General features: G+C 40.0%; 1 protein-coding gene across 4 annotated transcripts in view; it reads right to left on the bottom strand.

Moving 5' to 3' along the window:
• UHRF2 (ubiquitin like with PHD and ring finger domains 2) overlaps window positions 1–21,830 on the bottom strand; it is an 80,397-nt gene extending 58,567 nt beyond the window's left edge. For 2 of the 4 annotated variants that reach the window (XM_069001280.1, XM_069001282.1), the window contains exons 1-3: window positions 21,210–21,830; window positions 7,324–7,566; window positions 1,830–2,092 (exon numbers count right to left, since the gene is read on the bottom strand). In XM_069001280.1, the coding sequence (XP_068857381.1) occupies window positions 1,830–2,092; window positions 7,324–7,566; window positions 21,210–21,362 (659 nt within the window). In that variant the 5' untranslated portion in view covers window positions 21,363–21,830. The remainder of the gene's footprint in view (window positions 1–1,829; window positions 2,093–7,323; window positions 7,567–21,209) is intronic. The other 2 variants (XM_069001281.1, XM_069001283.1) reach the window with 2 other exon arrangements.
• Between the last annotated feature and the right edge of the window lie 3,181 nt (window positions 21,831–25,011).

The following is a 25,011-nucleotide window of genomic DNA, read 5'->3' as shown; positions in this document are numbered from 1 at the left end:
AGAATACAAGTGTTGTCTACAGACATCAAAGAAATAAACACTAATGTACGAAAACAAAGTGGTAGGAGCACAAATGTAGTTACAATAAGAATGTGCATGTTGGGTAACACTGAAAGAAAGAAAGTGAGACCCCGAAAGAATTGTATCAGGAACATCCATCAAAAACTTTATCACTCATAAATGTACAAGTCGCACTTTCCAATAACTTTTCTTTCCAAAAGCTCTAACTTCCATTACTTTAGACTGAACAGCTTAAATGTGACTATCTTGCCACATTATGCTTTTGCGCCTTACTTAATTTTGTTGGCTAAGTGTATACAACTGCTATACACAACCACCTTATAGGAGTAGGCAGACTGTCTCCACCTGCTGAAAGGGAAATACGCATAAACAGAGGTCAATGGTTTTTTGTTCAGTAAGACTATACCGAAGAAAAATCAGAACTGTTGTAAAACTTTTTCTACTTCTGTACTTCCAACTCATAAAAAATGACAGCATCTACAATAAAATAACATTTCACCACAACAGTTACAAATACTTTCTCAGAAATGTTTGCCCATTGCTAACTTACATATATCCACAGTAATGTAAAATCATGTAATATTAAAGACAGGTCTTTGAAATCACACCACCAACGACATTAATTCCAAGGAAAAATATTTTCATTTTGATCTTAACAGTAGACTATGTTATTTTCAAGTATTTTTTGCAATATTCACTGAAGTATTTACATTCCTATTTCCACCATTTTAATTCTCTCACATTTCAATAAAAGGCTTGAAGTCACAGATATGAAATCCAAACTTAGCATAGAGTCAAAAAAGTGCATTAACTTGTATCTATTACTAGTAAGAGGAACAAAAAGTGCTTGCTCTATGTAACTCAGATTCACAGTTGCATATTAAAATATGTAAAGCTGAAATAGCTACTCTAAAGTGTTTTGAAAATCTACATTTAGTTAATATTGAATATACTTTGCATCCTTCTATCTCAATCTTACATTGCACAAACTACAGGACTTTTACTAATCTCAGTGTCAAAAATTAAAAATACTCAACTCATTTAAAATTTTATTTGTTTAGAAGCTTAACTAACTGCTTTAACACATTATTACAAAAAAATTTCAGAACCATTTCTCAAGCAAATGAAGCGATGCAAAGCCTGCTCATAAATACAAAATCCTTTCAAACTCAAGGTTTCCCACCCACACACTGCAGGCTCTAGAATTTGTTATGACTAGAGAATGGACAAAAAAACCCCAAACTAACTTGAAAAAAAACCCACCCTCTCTCCAGTTCAGCATCAGTTTCAAGTCCTCAGTCACGAAGTTCTCAATAACGAATTTCTACTGTAAGTGCAAATCTGAAATTTTGTGCACAATTGCTCTATTTGGAATAAAATAAATCCAAATTAAGTAAAAAGATTTGCTTTAAGGCGAGCTATCCTTCAGCTCTATTTAGAGGAATTCAATATACACAGGAAATAATTTTTTAAAAAAATTAAAAAAACTTTACTTAAAAAACCCAGTTAAAATTTGGTTGTATGGTTTCTTTTTCTTATGTAGAAAGGATGTATATTCTTATATAGAAAGGATATTCTTATGAAGAGAAGATATTAATACTTCACAATTATTTAAGCATGAAAAACATCATTACTGCCAATGGATTTGCTATATCCACTAAAAAGTGCTATAAATTTTTTAGTATTTTTTTCTTGGTTGCAATATTGAACTTGCTTTCTTTGACTCCAAGCTTCTTCAAGAAATTCTTGGTTTATACAAACCAAATAACAACATGTGATGTCCTCAAAATAGTATCAGGAGCACTTACTCATCGTACTTGATATGATAAATAGCTTCTTCATCAGTGTCCATACAGTCTGAATAAGATGTGGAAGGTGTACTGTCCAAATTATTTGCATTTTCTCTAGAATGATCTTGATTTAAGTTTCCATTAGTCCTTTTGTAAGTGTTACCACTCTTCCCTTGAGCTTTACCATTCTTATGTCCCTTTGTTGCTCGGGTAACATTTTCTATATGAGCTTCAAACCAGGCTCCAATGCTGACATCACGTGCATCCACCAATTCATTTATCTAAAAGGAAAATTCAATAATGAATTTATGCTTATTTTATAAAATACCAATTAAGAAAAAAATATATCAGACAACTTACTATGCTACTGCTTAACTCTGTTATCAGTAAAACCACTGTAATAACTAGTAGAGCTTAAGCAAGTTCAAGTAATATGCAATCATAAATACTTTTATATGCACTTTCAATATTTTATTACTCTTCCTTCATTAAAATCTAGTATAAATGTAATTTGTATGCAGTTTTAAAAAGCAATGCTAACTTTATTTTCCCCTTCAAACCTGAAATTTAGCTTAATCTCTTTCATTATCCTTTCCTCTTGTTTCACCAACTGCTCTTTATGGCTATAAAAAGCACACACAGTATTAAAATACTAGCTCACAACTGAAGGGTTTACAGGCCTTCCTGAGCCTCCAACTTGGAATTATTATTTAACTTTCTACCTTTCTGTCCTGCAAGATTTTTTTCATCATTAAAAACTCAAGGACAGATGGGAAAAAAAAAAAATCTAACACGGTTGCCAGTTAGCCAAAGAGTTACAGTCAGCCAAAATGTTATGACTGCCCATTTTACTACTCTAAATCATGTTGTATATTTTCAAGTCTTCAGGTAATAAACAGATGTCCCTTTAATAATACTGAGAACACTGAAAGAAAAAAGATTTAAAAACCACTTCAACAGTACACCAACTATAAAAAAATTATTACAGCAGAACTACTGCACATAGAAAATATCTTTAATTATCAATATGAGACACATGCATGTATGTAAATACACATATGGTTCAAGCTACAATCTTTGTCAAGTACCAGCACTGTGCCAGACAGATACTTACTCTCACACACTCCAAAGGCTAATTTCTAAGATACGAATCATCTTACTGTATTTTCACATTTCAACTGAGCAAAACTCAGTTTTAGTATTTAGAGTGAAGCAATCCTTAGGTTTGAAAGCACAACTGACATCAGTTTCAGCTAACAAGTTTATCCCATTAAAGGAATACTTCCTGCTTTACTCTTTCCATTCCTCCTCTTCAGGTAACTTCCCAAACTTACGGTACGTAAAATACCAACATGTATTTTTATTCTTTCTTAGAACCTACAGTATTCAAAGTACAGCTTATTACCAAGATGATAATTTCAGCCACATGGTTAACAAATCAGAGAAGGACAGCCTTATTTTAAATCTATCAGTCTATTTTAAAAATAAACAGTGGATTCTGGCACTTCTAGAAGGAACCTTCAAGAAGGCATCCCTATGCTATCTTACGTGTTTGAATTAGTAGCAGCTCAAAATGGTGCTTTACTTCCTCTTTTCCAAAACACAGTTGAATGAGATACACACTACTAAGGACTCCCCCATCTACTGCTACTTCTTGCAACCAGTTATGGAAGTCCCAAAGAAACTATGTTAGCCAAGTTAAAATCCATCATCTCCAGATCCAGAATAATAAAAAATTGAAAAAAAAAAAACCCAAAAAAAACCCACAACCAAACCAAAAACCAATACATCAGTGCGAACTCCCTTAACTATTCCTCTATAAAGCATGCATATGTAAATTTGATGTGAAATATACTTGCCACACTTGCAAAGAGTAAGAGCAAATAATCAAATAATTATTACCATAGACTTCTGAGGAGCATAATACAACTATTTGGTGTGAGTGGTGTCTGATTTAAGAACTGTTTTATTAGTAGCTGTTTGTGAACAGTATTAAACAAACACTGATTTTAATTACAGATTCCATTTGGTTTTTATTCCAAGCTAGTGTTCTTGGCTAAAATGTTTCTGCTGCAGTCAGAGTTTTTTGGAAGAAAAACTGACCATGTGAGAATCAAAAAACGAAACATGCATGTGCTTCTGAACTAGCTGGTTTTTCTAACATCATGTTGCATGCCCAAACCAGTGTTACTGTAACTGCTCTCTTACAACTCATCCTGTATTCTTCTTTTTGGCCATTGCTTAGCCAAGGTAGTGTTATTCACTCATGCCAAGTCCATCTTGGGATGGCCTCCCAGGTCTTAGACCAGACACCACTAACAATTCTTAGTAACAAGGAACAAGAGTTGCACATAAATCCATCCACTACTAGTCCTTCAGAGCCCATAAAACTGTATCAGATGTCAGGTACAACTGGGATATAAAACAAGCTAAAATATTCTGATATACATAATATACAATGACCACACAGAGGAACTCTGTTTAAATCACTATTTTAACCGCCTAACAATAATATAATTATTACTAACTTTTATTTCCTGTATCAACTCTACCATTATTTTTTTATTGTTTTTATAATTGCTGGTTCCATGGCTAACTTTCCTTGTGGTAACTGAAATCAGAAAGAGAGAACAGGGCACAGAGGTTGGGACTACCCATATCATGGAGCAAGTAACAGGTATCTTTGTTGAGTCTAGCTCTGTATGAAGATCCAATGAGGCACAGGACTTTGCTCAGATAGAGTAAGTTGTAGCAAAATAATTCTTCCAGTAAGCAAACAATTCCTTATTGTTTGACAATGAAATCCAAGATCATTAAATATATCCATCCACCCATTTAGCCACCTAATGTACCGTAGTTTATTAGGCCATAGGCCTTTTTTACTGACTTGCATTAAACAAGTTTGTGGCTTCTGAACTACAGTACTGGGTAAAAATACATTCTTCAGAGTTTTCAAATATTGTAATTAGAAATCCACTGTATACATTCATACTGTTATCTACAGATAGCAAACAGTGAAATGACTACACCCTAATTTTTCTCGAGGCACACTGAAAACACACTGTTGACTGAAAAGCTAATCACTTCACAAGTAATGAAGGAGAAAGTGTTAGGTCTCTCAAATGAAACATCACAAAAATTTCAGCTGACTGGACAAAATAGGTTTCCTTGGGTATGCTTGCTGGTATCAGCATTCTCTATTATATTTTCCGGTTTAATCCTGAACAAAACAGCTAACAGACTACTTAACTACTGCTAAAGTTAACATTGTTAAATTAACTACTTAATTTAACATATTGAAATTTAGCATTTTTGAAAAACATATACTTTAGTACTCTTTTCCTCAGATCAGTCTATCTGCTGTGTTATCCCATCTCCCCAGTATCCTCCCCATCTTTTCTCATATTACCTTTTACACTTTTTGACTAACGGTAAAACTTCAGAACTGAAGAACTGAAGTTCTTCCCATTGTAATAAATGGACATAAAAGAAAAAGGAAGCACACAAGCTTGTGTCTCCATATGGAAGCTACTCATTTTGTGACTCCCTGATTCCTCAGAGAATGAACAGAACTCCAACTGAAATTACCTTGTATACGCGTGGCAGCCTCTGAAGCATTAAAGCTACAGAAATTTGGCAGAGAATGAACCCCCTTGTGTTCCAGCTGGTCTTCAGAGATCAGAGGGCTGGGTGGCACTGGGCTTGATTTCTGATTAATTCAGCACTAAGTCTGGCTGTGTTCAGTAACATCCACAATCCAGATTCACCAATAGTGCAGTTTTACTGAAGCAACAGGAGGCGGGTTCAGGACTGCCAGTGAGCAATGCACTAACTACGGAGCGTTAATATGTGTCATGACAGAAAGTATAGTAACAGAGCTCTGTTAGCACTATAAACACATATATTCATATATAAAAATAAATACTCATATATACTAATAAATATCCATATATACTAATACATACTCATCTATAATAATAAATATTTCAAACATTAATAAATACTCATATGTGAGTGTGAATAAATATTCCTGTGTCTGCTCCTATGTAACTTGGAGGTACAAAGCCCACCTAAATGCACCCCTTCAGGGGAGGAGGAGAGACACAGTCCATCAACCTATCCCAAGCAAGCAGAGGCATTTTCCACCTCTGTCTTTTATTCCAAAAATACCCCTTCTATATTGTAATTTTTGGTCCTACCCAAAAGAATTTCATGTTACAGGTGGGGTTATGGTGACTGTGGTCTTACACAGACATGCTCTCTTTTCATCTGCATTCCTAGGTGTGCGAAAGTTAATATGCAAATAGGACGTAATGCAGATCTTAGTAACTTTTGGTTAGAATTTACAGCTGATACAGTTGATACAAAAGGTAAAATAAACACTCCAGTCCATCTGCTGAGGTTGGCTCACTGACATCAGCCTGACAGCCTTTGTGCACTCCTTATCTCCACAAAGAAAACAGACTTTTAGCAAGGCTTGTTAAACATGGTGAAGGGGGAGTGAGGCTAAGGGCTGGTGCAGGTGCTCCTCTGTGCCCCACTGAAACAACACGGCCATGTGGCCTCTGCTTCACACCAGACATCGCTCCATCCTTAGGTCTTGCTTGAGGCAAGATGAGCCAGAGGCCCAGCTCACGGTTTTCTCAGCCATACCTGTCAATTCTTCAAGGACTTTAAGGCAACACTGTACTAAGTCTGTCCATTTACTGCAACCTCAATCTCCTTTTCCTTCTCTGTAATTGTGGATGTTTTCCAGCAAAATAATTACTTTTACGTCTATATCTTATCTAAGAGAAATACCCAAAGAGGAGGTGAAATGCTATCATTCCCTACAGATAGATATACATAGAGATATTCATATACACACGTCCTACTAAATATTCAATAAGCTAGCAATCTGGAAACTGCCCATTTTCTGTTTAAATTGAAGTTCTGGTACACTGATGTAATCCTGCATGACAATACTGAAAAATTCAACAAGGTACAAAACTAAATGAATACTAGGTATGCAATTCCTAAAAAGCCTACATTAAAAAAAGGAATCACTACATAACATATAGCTCACAGAAACTGTGTATTTCTACAATTTGTCTAGTTCTAATGCAGCACTGAAACATTAGTACTAAAACAACCATTTGGCAAGCTTGAAGAAAAAATAAAGATAAAAGCTACACTTTAACACATTTTCCTTATTAGTTTCTTTTGTCCACAAGAAAGTACTTGTTTCACAGCTACTCTAAACTTTTTCAAGAACCTGCTTTGAAGAACACAGTGTGTCAGAGTTTGAGAATTCTCCTGAAAACTGAGCTTGGTACATGGACGTGCTCATGACTCTCCAAGAGTCAGTTTAAATTAAGTGAATTTCATTTAAGCCAAATCGGGGAATTTTATCAAATCATAAAAGAAATCAATGAGGATACACTCTTTGATACAATAAAACAATACATTTTTAACAATAAAATTAAACCCACAGGAGTGAGGCAAGTTTCCAGCTTTTAAAGCTTGTACATACCTTGTACAATCCAATGCCAGGATCAATGAGAAATGAGCGAGATGATGTAGATGGCTGACTAGGTGATCCACTGTTTGTTTTTTTGACTTTGTTCTTGCAGTTGGAAACGGCACAGGGATTGACTTCTCCATCCTGATCAGTCACAGACGCAGTGGTAGGAGCTTCAGAATCAGAACGTATCAAAAGCTGAACTATGTCATTTAGTCCAACATTGTAGTCAAATAAAGTGTGTCCATCTTCTAGCTGTCAAAAAGAAATGTGTACTTGTAAAACTCTACCTTAAGGTACCTAAGTAGTTTTCGAATCCTCTTTTTATAGATAATAATTGCACAGACCAGAAGAGGCAGCCATATCTTACAGATAAATAAAAACCTATGTCTTGAGTATATGAAAAATCAAACTCATCAAGCTAACTAACTGCAGCCATAATTTCATTCAATGAAAATCACCGGAAGGCTTAAAACTAGAAACACATATCTACAGACTAGTGTCACCTGCCTACAATTAAGCTAAGAAACACCAAAAAATGACAAGTCGTGCACTAGGAAATACAGGAAGCAGAACTGCTGCTTTGCACAGTTAAACAGCCTCAATGACCGAGAGCATCTTTGAAGCAGAGATTTGATTCACCTGAAAGTATAATGCATTGGTCTGAAATAGCAAAATTAGAACTAGCTACATTTTACTTCACATCGCAGTGGGAGAAAAACATGCATGACTAAAAAACTCTCATGCCTTTCCAAACTATTCTAGCAGCAAAAAAGTCACCTACCCTCTTTTTCAGGAACAGGTGCTACTTTCAACACCAGTTGATGTTTCATGAATCTTTGCAAACAGAACTGTTTTCGTGAGCTCATGGCCAGTATCAGCACAACAAGAAAAATGGGACAAGAAGGAACAGAAAAGAAATAAAAGGAGCACTTCCCCAGTTTCTCACTAATAGTTTTCTGTAACACTCAAACCATCTCAGGATAGGTGAAAGTGGATTCCATATTTCTTTCTCCATCCCCCCTGCTTTTTCAAAACAACTCTAAAGAGCAGGGGACAGTTATGAACAGAAGCTGACAGTCAAGAAATGAACCAGTTCTTCTTCCATTAACTTAAAATCTGTGCAAAAAAATTAATTCTCTTTACTGCTGAAAACTACTGTACCCACAGCTGGGATCTGTAAACAGGAGTATTCACAGCTTGATTCAAAGTAACTGAAGCTGACACAGCTGTCTGGTCAACAACTATGGGAAAGATCCTTGTTCAGCTGCCTGTTTTCAAACCAGTTCAACACAAAGCACACAAAACCATACTGAAGATTTTCATGCTGTAACTATTAAAGAAATGCAAGTCTTAAAGCAGAAATCTCCAGTAACTGTGATTGTCCAGGTGACTACCAACACCACCTCATATACCTGGGCCTTTAGGGCTGGCGGTTCATACAGAGAAGAAAGCTGCTTAAGTAACCTTTTCTGTACCACCATGTCACACGTTCCTATACTTCTGAAAACTCTTTCACAAAGGGCATACGAGTGTTCTTGCAGCCCTATTACAATCCAGATTTGGGGGCTTTTCACACCACAAGCATTTTCACTGTTAATAAGCTTAAAGGATGATTCTTATATTCAAAGTACAAATAAGCCCAAAACAAAGACAAATACTGACACTGCAAAAACACACTGGAGGGGATATCCACATCGCTGGAGTTGCTAATGCTTCTGATCACTACTCCTGGCCACCTTTAATATTAAACCCCTACCAAGTGATGTTTTTTTGGTCGCAAAGTGGTTAAAAAGTTCAGCAGCACATCTGCAAAACAGACCAATTCTGAAATAATTGATAAATTGGATGCTCCTGGAGACACGTAACTTATCCTCCATTTTTCTATTCCAACTGGACTGTACAGGCTGTGGCAGAGATTACAGTATAGTTCCTAGAATACTGTGGAGTATGACAAAATCTTCTGAAAGCTAATGCACTGGAGAGAAAATGATAACTTTGCTCCTAGTAGACCAAATATATGTAAGAAACACACAGATGAGAGATTTGCTTTCCTGTCTTTGTTCCTGTTCTCTCAGGACAGGTCCTGTGCAGAGTGACAGAAAAATATTTTGAGGCACTGCAGTTTAACATTTAAAGTTAATTCAGTAAATATGTAAATCTGAACAGCCTGAATTATCTAAAATAACTAGGTAAACAGTGTTAACACACAATTAAAAAGACATCCTGTGGCTAGTCTTTGCAATCTATTCTTCAGTTACGACTGCAGAACAAGTTATGTTATTGATTCACAAGTAAATTCTCTCTATTAGCATGAAAGGTAAAAAGCCTCCAAATTTAAAAAAAGAGGAAAAAAAAGGAATCTGTCCAGAAATAGTTATATTAAACATATGCAGAAACAAAGACATAACAAGGCTAGACCTTGAGTAAGAAGCTGCCTTCCCTAATAGCATACACACACCACCATGCACAGACTACCTATTCCTGCACAACAGTAAGAGAAGTCTCCTCTCTGTAGGCACTCAAAACCCACCCGGGCAAACTCCTACTAACCTGTTTGAAGTGGCCCTGCCTTAGTGGGCATGGGTTGGACTAGATGACCTCCAGAGATTCCTTCCATTCCTAAATACTCTGTCAGTTGGCGAAGTCAGCTTTGATGAACATGAACTAAATGGTCAGCCAAATAAACTGATGACTGCAAAGTTGTGTAATTTACAGAATTTATAAAAAATTAGACTGTTAGATGGATAAGAAAGTGGTTGGATGGTGGTATCCAGAGCGTAGTGGTCAATGGTTCAGAGTCCAAATGGACATCAGTGACAAGTGGTGACCCTCAGGGTCCATACTCAGACAGGAGTTATTTAATTAATCTTCATTAATGATGCAGACAATGGGATTGAATGCACTCTCAACAAGTTTACACATGACACCAAGCTGAGTGGTGCAGTTGACACACCTGAAGGATGGGATGCCATCCAGAGGGACCTGAACAGGCTGGAGAAGTGAGTCCATGGGAATATCATGAGGTTTAATAAGATCTATTGCAAGGTGCTGCACCCGGATCAGGACAACCCCCATTGCCAGCACAGGCTGGGGATGAACAGATCAGAGCAGCCCTGCCCAGAAGGACGTGGGGGTGCTGGTGGGTGAGAGGCTGGACATGACCCAGCCATGGGCACTCACAGCCCAGAGAGCCAAACGTGTCCTGGGCTGCATCCAAAGCAGTGTGGGCAGCAGGGCCAGGGAGGGGATTCTGGCCCTCTGCTCTGCTGTGCTGAGACCCCACCTGCAGTGCTGCATCCAGCTCTGGGGTCCCAGCACAGGAAGGACATGGAATTGTTGGAGCAAGTCCAGAGGAGGACAAAAACATGATCAGAGCGACGGAGATGGAGCACTTCTACTCTGAGTAAATTCAGATTTTTCAGCCTAGAGAAGACAAGGCTTAAGGGTAACCTAATTGAGACCTTCCAGTTCCCAAAGGGAGCCTACAAGAAAGATGGAGAGGAATCTTCTATAAGAGCATGCAGTAACAGAGCAAGAGGCAACAGCTTCAAACCCGAAAGAGAACAGGTTCAGATTAGATACTGGGAAGAAATTTTTTTCTGTGAGGGTGGTGAGGCACTGGAACAGGCTGCCCACAGAAGCTGTGGATGCCCCATTCCTGAACTGTTCAGGGCCAGGTTGGATGGGGCTCTGAGCAATCTGGTCTATGAAAAGTGTCCCTGCTCATGGCAGGGCATGTGGAACGAGATGATCTTTACAATCCATTCCAATCCAAACCATTCTAAGATTCCATGATCTGCCAAAGTGACTGTGGTTTGTTTTGTCCCCTGTTTTTATCATTTATACTATTTGCAGGAATATTTTATGACACCAGATTATTCTGTGACTAGTGAGGTCACACTTGAGTCTCAGAGCACAGTAACAAATAAGATTACTATAAGCACACTTCACATGAGGCAGGTTGTAATGTCTGGCAACCTGATAGGTCCTGTTTACAGCATGAGCAAGAAGTCTGTTCCTGAGCATGAGCAACTGTATAAATTTAGACCAAGTCAGTACACTACAACAGCATCTGCTTCTAGAAACAAAGCAGAGCAACACAGAAACTCAACCAGTAGAATCAATCACGTTGCTTTTTGATTTGCAAGAACTGATGTGTGAATCTGCAAGTATACCTATGCCTAGCATTACTGCATCACTGACAACTGAAATCAGTGGAGTAACAAAGTTGGAAAACAGCATTTAAAGAAATCCATTTCACACAGGAGAGCAGAACTAGATGATGTTTTTTCTTGAATTACAATAGACAATTTTATCCCATTTTGCTACATAAAGATACTAAGAAGATTCCCTAAAAATATGTTTGCATGGACAAGACACTAAAAGAAAAGAAACAAACATTACATGTTTAATAAGCATTTAAGGTCATTTGTCACTGACACGTTTATATATGCAAACGAGAAACAAAAGCAATCACACTAGAACCAGATATTCAATCTCCTTCAACTCAGCTATGATTTCTTAACTGGCGATTGGAACTTGTACTAAAGCAAGAATAACTGAACAGGCAATTTCATTTATGAAATTTTACTAGCTCTTCTGATCCTACTGCAGTAGGAAAAAAATGCATGTTTCCTTAGCAGTAGATTTCACTTTGTTTCAATTCCTCTTAAAGACTTGCACGCTTCAAAAGCCTTTAAGACTTCATTAACATATTCTGAATGAAATGACACTAAAGAGCAACTAGCTTTACTGTATCTAACTGTATCTACTGTATCTAACCCTCTGTACTACTCTAAATTAAGTATAACTAAGTAAGTTAAAAAACAGATCACATCTTTCAAATGTATTTTCATCATCATATGTTAGAGACACTATCAATTTGAAAATACTCCTAGGGAAGCCTGTTATAAATACTTAAATGTAACACAGCATTGTGCTTACACTACTACTCAGGAGCAGCTGCAGCAATGCAATACCAGAATTGAAAACTACCTACTATTACTCTTAGAAGAACTGTCTTGAAACACCAAGCCACAAATTACCCTAAAAGCATGTAGAAGCTGCACTTACGTGAACATGAATAATCATGCAGAGTGTGGTATGATACTGCATTACTTGGGGAAAAAAAAAATTTGCCTGGCAAGTAATTTACCAATTACTATCCCATCAACTGTAAGTCCCAGCAGAAGGACAGCTCATTATGGCTTTTACAGCATGTACCAAGACCTTCCAAGAAAGCTTGTAATAATTCTTGTAAGAACACATTATCTACTGTTTTTATCTTAATGTGTGATCCAGGAGCGGGGTGACCTTAATCCAGCCATTCCACTTGACAATCCAGATTTTTAATCACTTATGAAAGTGTGCCTTAAAGTATCGTCTGAAGTTTTCTTTTCCAAGAAATGTGCCTGTATCTAGTAATACAGATGAAATAAACTATAATGAATGCAGATGAGCTCTTTAATTAACAAAGTATAATGAAAAGTTTAGTGACATAAATCTTATTCTGCACAGGCATTACATGCACACTGCAAATTTAACAGGAAATGCATAAGGGTAAAGAGTTTCAAGCTCAGTAAAAAACCTTGGTTAAGAGTTGTCAGGAGTTATCCAGGGGGCATGAGTCTGAAAAAATCAAGAACCTGTAACTTCCAGCTGGGTACTTACTGAAAGCAAGCAAAGTGGACTTCCAGAACTTCTGGTATTCCCCATCTTAAAACTCATATACAAACCTAACTTTTTCTGCCTGCAGAAGGCTGTTAGAATTAAATTCCACAGAAGCATTCAAATATATCTCTAACCAGCATCTAGTAACTGAAAACTCAAAATCAGGTTTTCAGCATGTAACAGTGAGTTTTAGGCAATGGGACCGGCTCAGGCCAAAAAAGTTTCAATAACCTTTATTACCCAACACTGGGCCCTCAGTTTATGGACTTCAGCCATTCTCAGAGCATGCTCCATTTGCTTAACATTTTCAAAGCTGAAAGAGAACCTGACTAGTATTTTAATTTCACATGGAAAAACTGTAACCTGCACCTGGATTATCTTGTATCTGAAAAGAATGCTTAAGGACTCTGGTATCTTAAAATTCACGTATTAACAACATTCAGAGTAGTACGCACATGGTGAGGTTTTTATAGTAACTGTACTGTGACACTGTTTCACACGGAAGTAGTTGTCTCAGCTGCAACAGAGACAAAAACTAAATAAAGGGGGAATCTAGTAGCCAACCACTTAAGAAAGTTAGTGTGTTTATAGATTTAGGCTGTCTTCAAGTGCTTGCAACTCCAAGAGATCCACTCAAGCAACTGTAGTTTTAAAAGTACTTGTTACAGGTTCCATACAGTCTGCTGTCAAAAAATAGATTGTCCAGTGATCATTCTACTAAAACATCCCATATTCTTTTGTCACATGGGGCAGTTTTGATGCCATTAGTGACTTTTCTTACACATGTATAACTGTTGAATGACCAAGATATTTCCAGCCCTGAACCATGAAACTCCTAAAACAATCCATTATATTAAGAGGATAAGAAGGCAAATATCTTTAAGCAGAGACTGCACATCTACAAGGTTTACAAGCTCCTTCTCATATGTCTGCAGCAGACCAGTTCTGAAGTGTGGGCTTGACTATACTCTCTCCACATTAAACTGAGGTTTTTACATATATACTCTGCAGTCATAAAAACACTCTGTTCATACTGCTTTTTCTCTGATACTCCTGAAAGTTTTCACCTAACTCTCGCCTCCTTATTGCTTCTGGCATTTTTAGCAGAGATCCTGCAATACAATAATACAAAACAGATAGCAACACCTATCAGTGTCATACAAAAACTAACTAAATAGGAAATAACTTTTACCTTGCTTGAAAACAAATACCAAAGAAACCCTGGGTCACCATCAGAAATAAAAAAGAAACCCTAGGTTAGGCTTACTAGTGCTTTTTGTCCTCATTTGGATTTTATGGCTTGCTGCTAAAAATAAACAGACACAAACGACAGACCATTCCCTCATTTCAAGAAGGAGAATTTACTCATAAATTAAAAAGAAAAAAAACCATAAAATCATTGCTCCACCTTTGCTCTCTCTTTACGGAAACACATGAGTAGGTGAATCATCTGGACAATCAAATTCTCTGACAGGTCTAGATCCATATTCTAGATCCAAAAGAGAATATAGACAGACCACAACATTTCATAACACAGTAACCAAAGAAGTTATTAGTGTCTGGAGAATACGGTCCAAATTAGACTCAGTTCTGTCAATTTCTTGCCACAAGATTCACATTTCAAAGCAGCCTACAAGGACAGTTGAAGATATGATGCCACCAAAAATCCCAACAACAAGGTGACACAAACTAGTCTTTCTATCACAGAATATGTGCCTTTTGACTGCTTCTGTGTGTTTTACAGCAGCTTACAACCTGTCCTGGACTCAAGGAAAAAGGCAGTCATAACACTATAGTATCAAATGATTTACTGTCAATAAACCGTATTTTAAGTAAGAATCATAGTCTCACAGAGACTCCCACAGTCTCAACAGAAAGCATACAGCAGAAAGAATTCCTAGGTAAGGAAGAATATGGAAGCTTCCATATTCTAAAAAAGGCTTTTCTACAACTTCAGTTACAACCAAAGAGTTTGATCGTACCACAGTGTGAAAGTCTGGCATGCTATAAAAAGCCACACAACATAGGAAGGAATTACAGAATACTGTGGCTGACATGGTCTGCAATTAAACATCAATCTCAGTATAAACACCACAATAAATGTACATTAGTCATCTTTGTACTCAATCAACAAGACTAGCTTTCTCTGGGAAGATATGGATATTTTTCCTGACGTTCTGTACCTAAAATTCAGCACAAAAGCCTACATTCACCAATAAACAAGAGGGTTTTACACCTTTTCTACAAAACTGTTCGTGAGTGTATAGGTGGTACCAACATATTTTACCTTTTGGTCTGAAATAAATACAATCCAAAATAGATTCCAGTGTACAAGATTAGTACACAAAAACAAATGAAAGTCAAGAGCTGCAAGTAAAGTCTTCTTGACTTTATCAGAAGATCATGGTGGCAGCAGCTATGCTCAGTATCAATTTATAACTTCAGGGAATTCAAGCCTGCACCTCTTCCAAGTTAAACTTTTTAAAAAGCAGTTCATGTTTTGAAGATTATTTATTCCTGTATTACTGAGATACAGAGAAAAAAAATTGTTAATTTAGATAAAGGTAGTTTCTTCTTGGATGCAACTCTAAATCTCATTAAAGGAACATTTGCTCATTAACTTCTAGCTGGAAGATAAAGTTAGAGCAGCAAGGTTTCTTTTCTTTTGCTATACTAAGGAGCCTTCTAATTAAGTAAATAAAAGTTCATGGTGTCTTCTGGATACTCTTTGGGATTACTTGATTCTTTCATTAAAAAAAAAATAAAAGCAAGCATGTCAAAATATAAAGCTGCACAGAGATCCTCAGCAGCATGGAAAGAGTCATCTACCCCTGTGCTGATTAGATGAGAAGGGTCAAGTACCTCCTGTGTGATGGTATGGGCTTCTATAGCAAAGGCAACTGAAGTTCAGCAACAGTGGTGCCAGCGAGAACAAATGGCTATCTGCAGCTTGTGAGGACACCTGTAATGAAGAACTGGATATTATCTCAAGCTTCCATAATCAACAACAAAAATCTAAAAACCACACCAGAAAACCCCCAACAACCAACTACACTTTTACATAATTTTACAGTTAAATAATTTGGAGTAAAGATTTAATTAACAGCTTTTAAATAAGAGAATCCTCTCGTAACTTCCATCTTATTATTGATATCAACATTTGATCACATTTCATCATGGAAAATCCTCATCTAGTTGTCAGTATAGGCCCTGCATGAGGTGTGTTCTGCATCTAAGGGTTTGTGGAGTTCTTTATAATATAGAAACATATTAATTTTCTAAGAGTTTCCAGATTAATTTTAAAAAGTACATGGACGAAACTATCCAAAATAAATTATTTGAATGTATGACTCTCAAGTGACGGTGTGACTCTTGGGGATGTCCTGTGCAGGACTAAGAGTTGGATTTGATGAACGCTGTGGGTCCCCTCCAGCTCAGCATATTCTGTGATTCTGGAAGTAAATATACGTGCCATAAAATACAGCCTTAAAGTTGGCTGCAAGCTCTTAGACGTTACGTAATGCTCTTCCAGGTTTCTAACGCTTAAGTAATACATACAAAACTGTATAAAGTAGTCTGCTTTCACCTACGCTTCTTTGCTTTGCCTTCAGTTCGTTTAGGTGCTTTAAATAATAAAGACAATCATACCCAAGAATGGTTAATTGCATTGGTAGCTTTACAGCAACAATTTTACAAGAAGATGGTTTCAGTAAACTTCTGCAATCATATAATAAAAACTCATTCACAGGCCTACCAAACTTACTATCAGGTAAGTTTTGAGTATAACATGAATTCACTATGTTGGGAATTTTGGCATGCAGTCAGATCATATGTGACCTGAAGACTCCAGGTGATTCTCCTCATGCTACAGAACTACTTGTTACCGGCTTCATCAAAGAATGACAATTACTTCCCTTCTACTGTTTCTTCAAACTGCTTCTCTAAAATAAAAAACTTAACTGCTCCAGCGGAAGATTTCTCACCCCAGATTTCTGCCTGAAGCAGATGGGGTTTGGACAGCTTCAGCTGAAAATGTTTACAATTTTCCAAGCACAATAAAGCTGGGAAGAGTCTGTGCTAAGAAACAATTGTTCTATGAATAGGCCTAGCACTCCCATTCTTGAGGGAAACACTTCACAAGTATTGCTTTTCTAGCCTTCAGGAAATTCACCCAAGTTGTAAATATTAAGAAGGACTTAAACATACCATTTACAAACCTGAAGTTTGGAAGCCTAAACTCACATAAGAGTCCATCCACTACTCATGTGCCATCCCAGGTCACCCAGAAGCTAGAGGTCTCGTATAATAAAGGCATGCCCTATTGCCAGATTTTTAACTGTGTGTTTTACTGAAGCTACTTTACCACAAGCATGTTCTCATGCAAAGCTAAAGCTCCTCCACTCCTCTTACCGCTCTACTGTTTCAGTTAAATTTTACAGAAACACAACTCCAAATACTTCGGCATTACACCATGGGTCTGACAAACTAGACTTTAAATATTTGACTTGCACAGCTAAGTAACACGATGCATACTACCATACTTGTTTGTGCACAAAAGCAGAGCTGAATTTCTTACAGTGAAGCAGGCCTGATTTGCAGCAACTTTCACCTCAAGTAAATAAACAGCTTCAGTATTTTCACCTCCTCCTGCTGACTTCAGTCTCCCATGAAACAGGTTAGGAGTGGTTTCCTCACCAACAAGATTAATGACTTCAAAAGTTGTTTCAGTCACTGCCTCCTACATACATTGGCAAAGAAACCTTTGGGCTCCAAAGTCTTTTTTCTTACTTTGGTAAGAACTATGGAAAAGACATTAAGATAATGGGTTTTTTTAACAGTAGACATTTACAAATTTTCACCAAATTCAAATGTGAACAGGGTGGGATGGGATGAGGAGAGAAGCCAACAAAAGACATTCGTTCTTATCTTCCACAAACAGTAGATATTGCTAAAATACAACAGTGTGCATGTTTAGTTATACTAAAAACAGAAGTAGGTATTAATACCCTCACAGTCTTACAGAAAACCTTAAGCTCTCTGGTATGTTTTCAAATTTAAACTTCCATATATTTTTACTGCTTTATTTTTCCAGCATTGTAACTGAAAGCTGGAAATCCCACAATGTCTGCAACTTAGTCCTACAGAAAATCTGCTCTGGTAGGTCAAAATGCCAAGATATCTCCTTCTCTTCCATGAATAAATTGAGAACTTCTATTCTCAAGAATGGCTTCATAGGCTTTCCAGTTAGGAGAGAGAATATGCTGCTGGAAGTCAGATTGTTGTCTTGCTTTTCTGAATTTCTCTAAGAATGAGTTTACTCAGAGTCAACATGTAACACAGAAAAATATTAGATGTAAATAGTCTGTGGTGGAGCAAGGTTAAAACATATTTTATTCCAGCATAAGGAAGTATTTGTGGCCCTCTAGGAAAATCCTTCCAGGCAATGATCCACCATCTTCAAGAGGGAAAGCAAGAGACATCATTGCAGGTTTCTATGTTCAGTAGACTTCTCCAGCTAACTGCAAAGTAGGCTATTGCACCACAGTCAAGAACTATGCATACATTATTATTCTCTTTCCTCTGAAAGCTCCACCTCAGCCTAGAATATGGCTTGACTGCTGCAGCTGGTGGACAGTCATTCCGCTCTGCAGAAATGTGGAACCCCAGAGAGCACAGGATGTCCTGTACATGTTATAGAGTAATACTATCTTGGTCAATCTGCAGTGACACACGTGAATGGTAGGTCCTTCTGGCAGTAAAAGAACAGACACCAACCTATTCAACAGAGCAGTGTTATTCCTGGTGTTTACAAAACAACAGTAATACAAAGTACTGCATTAATGACAACACTAGGTTTCCTCCAGTAGTTCTAGGTTATTTTAACCCTTAAAAACAGACATGTGAAGTACTGCTCACTTAAGTTCTTGCATTTGTCTTTGAAGATCAATTGTCAAGAGACAACAGCAAATTACAGTACAGCACATTAAAGTGGATACAGACATTCCTAAAAAACTGCAAAATAATGGCTCCAGCTCAAAATCTTAGTTGAAATTGTTCTCTGCTGCAAGCTAAGAATGTGATGCTGTTGAAATTCAGCCTATAAACAGTGACTCACTTGTTTCTACATCCTTATAACCTCACATACCTCCCATTTTTAGGAGGACATTACTTAGCCAGGCTTCCCACCACTTGCAAGATCCAAGGATTTCTGGAAGTTCCCAGAGAGACTACAGTACGCAGTACTCAGTAGCAGGATCATGGTTCAACTAACAGAATGTACAGATTTAACCATACTGAGCGCTAACTAGATAAACTAAGAAAAAGATTTCGCCTAGATAATATTTTCTACAATACATACAACAGCAATCTTCAGGGGTTTCTTACGTTTTCACCTCAGTATACTGCTTTCTGTTCATCTCACATTTAACCGAAGTGCCCTTTTTTATTCTTAATATTAAAAGAAATATTATTTTATTTTATCACAGCCCTAAGAGAATTTAAGTTACTTTGTTTCATGTTCTCAACGCCCAGTTTTACTTGTGCAAAAGCAACCCTTCTGACCTTTTTTCTTATGAGCACCATGGAAACAGAAAAGCAACCCATAATCAAGATGGAAAGTTTAGAATTAATTATTATAATTACAAGAAAATTAACATTTATGGGGAGTGAAACCATAAAACAGAATTCCTTAACTCTTCACTGAACACGATCCCAAGTGTGTCCTAAACTGGATATATTAAGTACCAAACTCACAAATGCTGCTCATGTAGTCAACTTCAGCTATAGTATTTCACTATCCCGTTTTCTCAAGCAAGACATGTGTTAACTAAAATGTTCATGCTAATTGGTCTGGCCCCTGTCAGACTACACAGAAAAGCACAGCTCATTACAGGCTCATCTTCCCTGCTTCTCAGATAAAGAATCTGGAGTAAAAACCTCGGGTTTGTCCTACATAAACCTCTATATCCAAAGAGGTATGCTAGCACAGAACAAAGCTAAGAAGGTTACACAACTCCAAGACTCATGTTCCTTGACCTGGCCCTTACAGAAAAACATGTGATTGTACATAACGTTCCTTACAGACCAGCCCTCACAAGTGCTCTCTGTCACCAATATGTAAAACATAAAAATCTAGTCATTTGCTATTGGCTCAAAACCTAGGCTTAGCATCTACCCACTAATGTTTGCATCCTGGTCAAGAACTAAGTTTCTATTTAAGTTTTTTCCACGTATTTGTAAAGATACACACGTTATCTCTTTTGAGGCAGAAATCTCACTGCCCTGCATTACTGAGGTTAGGTGAACACTTCAACACTCATCTGCTGTAAGAAGATGCATCTTCAGAGTCGCTTTCCGTGAAATTTGCCACACATCCGGTGCCTTTCGTGTCAGGTAATAGCTATGCTTCACTTTCACAACTCGAGCACTGAGCACACCTCGTAGTTTACGTAACGCAGCTTCAAAGGTTACACACCCTTCAGCAAAGTTACAGCCTGGGGCGACATATTCGGAACAAAATCTCTCCATCACCCCAGGGCAGGGGAAGTACCACCTCACGGAACGCTTCCAGCCAGTCACCCCTGCCATACCGGCTTCCCGTGGTGGAGATGAAGCGCCTCTCTGGTCTGCCAGCAGTCGCCCTGATCCCGCCCGGGACACGCCGGGGCTCACAAGTCGAGGACACCGCCGAATCACAACTTCTCGCCCGCGCGAATTAACCCCGCGCCACCGCCTCTCCCCGCCCCGCCACGTGCGGACCCGGGGCGGCGTTTTCCCTGGAAACCTCTCGCGGTGGGCCCGCTTCCCTCCGCCCTGCCCGGCCGGGTTGCGGCAGGGCGGAGGAGAGCGGGCGTAGTTCCCTCCTTCCCCCCGCATCCCTCCGGCTACCCTGTCACTTGGGCAGGATGAAGGCGGGGGCCGAGGGAGGAGCCTCCCGCCACTCAGGTGGGAAAACAAACACACAAAGGGGCCTCGCCAGGACCCAGAGAAGGGTTTTACTCCCTGGGGTTTTTACCTCATAGGGGAAAAAGGGGGTCCCGGAACATTCTGACAGGGCGGGCTCCCCGCTGCCCTCCCTTCCCCCCAGGCCCGGGAGTAAACAAAAGCGGGAGCTCATAGAACGGCACATGGGTGGAGACGGGGACCCCCGAGCCGCACAAAGAGCCGGGCCCGGGATTAGGGGAGACCCCCGTGGGTCCGCCTGGATACGGGAGTTCCCGCCTCACCTGCTTGCCCCGGTAGAAGAGGCGCTGGCGGCCGGGGCTCACGCGGAAGGTCTCCTGGATCTTCTCCCGCAGGCACTCGATCTTGGTGAGGCGGCTCAGGTCGTCGATGGTCTGGGTCTGGGTGCCGTCGATGGTGCGGACCTGGATCCACATGGTGCGCGCCCTCCCGCCCGCTCGGCCGGCCGCAGGCAGAGGGGGGGGGGAGACCCGGGCAGGGGGTGGGAACGGGGTCCGCTCGGCGGGTGAGCGCCCACGGCGTGGGAGGTGCAGGGGAGGGGTCCGGACGCTCCCCCGCTCTTTGTTCGGCCCGGCGGGGCAGGAATTTCAAACGCCGCGGAGCGGGCGCGACCCTCCCGCCCGCAATCCGGGCCGCCCGTCCCGCTCAGCGGGGCGCCGGAGAGGAAAGGGGAGGCGAGCGGATCCCACGGCGCTCCCCGATCCCGCCGAGGCAGCGCGGGTCGCGGGGGGTCCCGGAGGGGCGGCGGCGGGCAGGGCTATGGAGATGCGCCGGGAGCCATCGCCCGGCCCGGGCACTGTTTACCGGGGAGCGCCGCCGCGCTCACATGGAGGTCACGGCGCCAACGCCGATCTCGCGAGAGCACCCGGCCGCGGCCGTGCAGACAGCACGGTGGGGCGGGGGGGAGCGAGGTGGGCACGCGGCACCACCACGCCCCCTTCCACCGCCCCCTCGCGCCGCGCGCCGCGCACCGTCCGCGCCGCCCGCCGGCCCCGCCCACTCCGGCCCGCGCGCTGTGCCCGGCAGGCGCGAGGCCTGCGGGGGGAGGGGTTGGCGCGCGCCGGGGAGGGGAGCGTTGGCGTCTCCATGGCGGCAGGCGCGGCCTTGAGGGCTTTGAGGGCCCTGTGCCCCGGGCTGACGGGCCGGGCAGCGCCGCAGCATCCATGGGCAGCCCGGAGAAGGGGCGCCGCTAGAGAAACCGAGGCCCCAGCGCTTCCTAGGACATAAAGCTACGTGTAACTCTACCCTAAAGATACGTACTGATACCGGCTGTGGGTAGAAATACGGGGCGAGACTAGAGAAGGCAAGCTTCGTTTACACTGCGAACCTGGTGTGCGTTTGGCTTTTTGTATTTTTCTGCATTGGATAATTCTGCAAATTAACACCAGGCAAATCTGGAGTTACGTAGCTGTTGTGGGCTATCCCTGGTGGGCAGCTGGGCCTCGCACATTCCGTTGGTCACTGTCGCAGGAAGGTGGAGAACAAAGAAAGAAGGTTAAAACTGAGAAAATGGCCATCTAAATAGAAGTTTAATAGGTAAAACCAAAAGCTGTGCACACAAAGCAAAATGAAGTATTTCAGTATTTAAAATTGACAGACACGTGCATTTAGCCATTTCCACAAAACCAGAGCTTTGTCATGTGTAAAGGTTACTTAGCAAGACAGGCACCTTAACTCCTAACAACCCACACTTCCTCCTTCTTATCCCAGCTCTCATTGCTGAGCATGATGCCAAGTGGTTTGGGAGGTCATGAGCCTTCCCTGCTGGGTCCCTTCCTAGCTTTGTGAACTCCTCCAGCCTGCTTATTAGCAGTGTTGTCCCAAATATGGGTTCTTTTATCTGTTGTGTAAGAAGTCGACCTGTATGAGATATTTATTTCATGTTTGTGCAGAGGTGAACCCACAAAGCCAGCTACAGTCAGGCTGCATATTTCTACTTCGATAACACAGAAGCACAAGCCTAGTTTCTAATTACATGCCTATTTAATAGCTATTGAACTCAAAGAAAAGACTAATTTCTAATTACATGCCTATTTAATAACTATAGAACTCAAAGAAGGGAAATTTAGGTTAGATATACAAAAGAAATTCTTTACTGTGGGGATGATGAGACAGAATAACAGGTTGCCCAGAGAAGTGGATACTCCATCCCTGGAAGTGTTCAAGGCCAGGTTGGATGGGGCATTGAGGAACCCAGTCTACTGAAGAGCCCTTGCCCGTCACAGGGAGATTAAAACTAGATAGTCTTTAAAGGCCCTTCCAAACCCAGCCATTCTATGATTTTACAATCTTTTGCCCATTTTGATGTAAAGGTACAATGTATTTTAAATTTACTGCTCATGTTCAGTGTGTGAGGGTCTTCAGCTGGAGGTGGTAGCCTAAGCTTTAGAAGTGTGGTTTTCATGTAATAATGAGCTACGTTCATCTAAAGGACATGGGATTAGTTGATTTTGCTAACTTGAGTAAAATTTATCGTATACTGCCAGACACAGTTTCCTACTTATCTGAGTCTTTATGGTATTTGTTGTTTTCAGTTATCCACTCTGCAAAATCTTTTCCTTAAATCATTCGTCATTCATGATTCCTACCCTTTGAGACTTAAATTTCTCAATCTGAATGTGAGATCATTTGAGCCTCATTTGTTTTATCAAAAAACATCTCCTCTTGTTTTCTCTCAAATTCCAAGGGATTTTCCCACGCCAGCAAGTCCCACTGTATCTTTTCTCTTGTAATTTTGGTAGTACTTCTCTTACTGTTCTTCATATTCATAAAATTTGAGAATCATTTAGCATTCATACTAGCCACCATCATTATTGGGTACGTTCTAGAAAGTACATTTTTACATGCTTCCATTTGTATATGTATACACTGTAAGACACAATGAACAATAAGTACCACCTGTAAAAGGATAAATAATCAACACAATTGTTTCAACTACCCTTTTTTTGGTAACCATGGAGTTAGCCAAGAAAAATCTGTTCCTGTATATTTTGTTTATCTACTGAGATATCTATGCTACTGATGCATTTTCTCTTCAATTAACTGCAAGTTCTCAAGTAAGTTGAAACAACACATCCCTTAAAGTCTTTACACCCGTGATTGCAGTAACAAATAGTCTATAGCTGCTCTATTCTCATAGCTTCATGTACTTGGGCCATTTCTGCACTTAAGGCAGCTAGGGCCTGTAAGGTAAAGTTTATGCTTTTTACCATATTACATATGAGTCACTTAAAGAGTGTGGTAACTCATTGCCACCCCTGCTCCTGGGATCAAAAAGGGCACCGCATTCAGGCTCTGCAGGCTAAAAAGAGTAACTCCCAGCTCACAGTTCAGATCCATCTGATCTATCTCTCTCCTTGGTCTAGACAGTTCCTTTTTAAATTTTTCATCAAAATCAGCCTTTGGTGGCATAAATGCATGGGCTGCCTGTGGCATCCGCCAAGATATACAAATAATCTCTGTGGTCGCACATCAAAAACCATCTGAAGGGTAGAGCTGCATGTGCTTTGCAGAGCTGACCTGTTATGTTATAGCCTAAGGGCACCAGGAGGCTGGTGAAGTTTTTGCAGCTGTTCGTGCAATTTACAAACCTTACACACCTCTCTACTGGGAAAGATCCCTTCACTTTCAACCCTACTGAGGGGAAAGTTCCTTTCATTCTCAGCTTAGTCTGGAGAGTTTGGCAGAGAGGAACCTTCTGCAACTCAACGAAGGCAAATGCAGGGTTCTGCACCTGGGGAGAAATAACCCTATGCACCATTGCAGGCTGGGGGCTGGCCTTCTGGAAAGCAGCTCTGAGGAGAAGGAGCTGTGGATCCTGCTGAACAATTTTTACCAAAAATTTTTTGAAAATAAAAACTTCTTAACACTATTGTAGCATTAAGAAGCAGGCATTCTTTATTCGGCCAGATGCATGAAGGGATGTGTCCTCTAAAATATTGTGCAAGCTGAATACAGGAAAAGGTCCTATTTATATACTATATATTGCATAATATTAATTGATTTTTCCAGAATAAACATATATATGATGATCATTTCCCTGAATTCATTGATATATGTTCCCTC

Source organism: Aphelocoma coerulescens (assembly GCF_041296385.1).
Source record: "Aphelocoma coerulescens isolate FSJ_1873_10779 chromosome Z unlocalized genomic scaffold, UR_Acoe_1.0 ChrZ, whole genome shotgun sequence".
Taxonomy (NCBI): Eukaryota; Metazoa; Chordata; class Aves; order Passeriformes; family Corvidae; genus Aphelocoma; species Aphelocoma coerulescens.
Note: the sequence above shows the minus strand (reverse complement) of the source record. Positions and strands in the feature narration are given on the sequence as shown.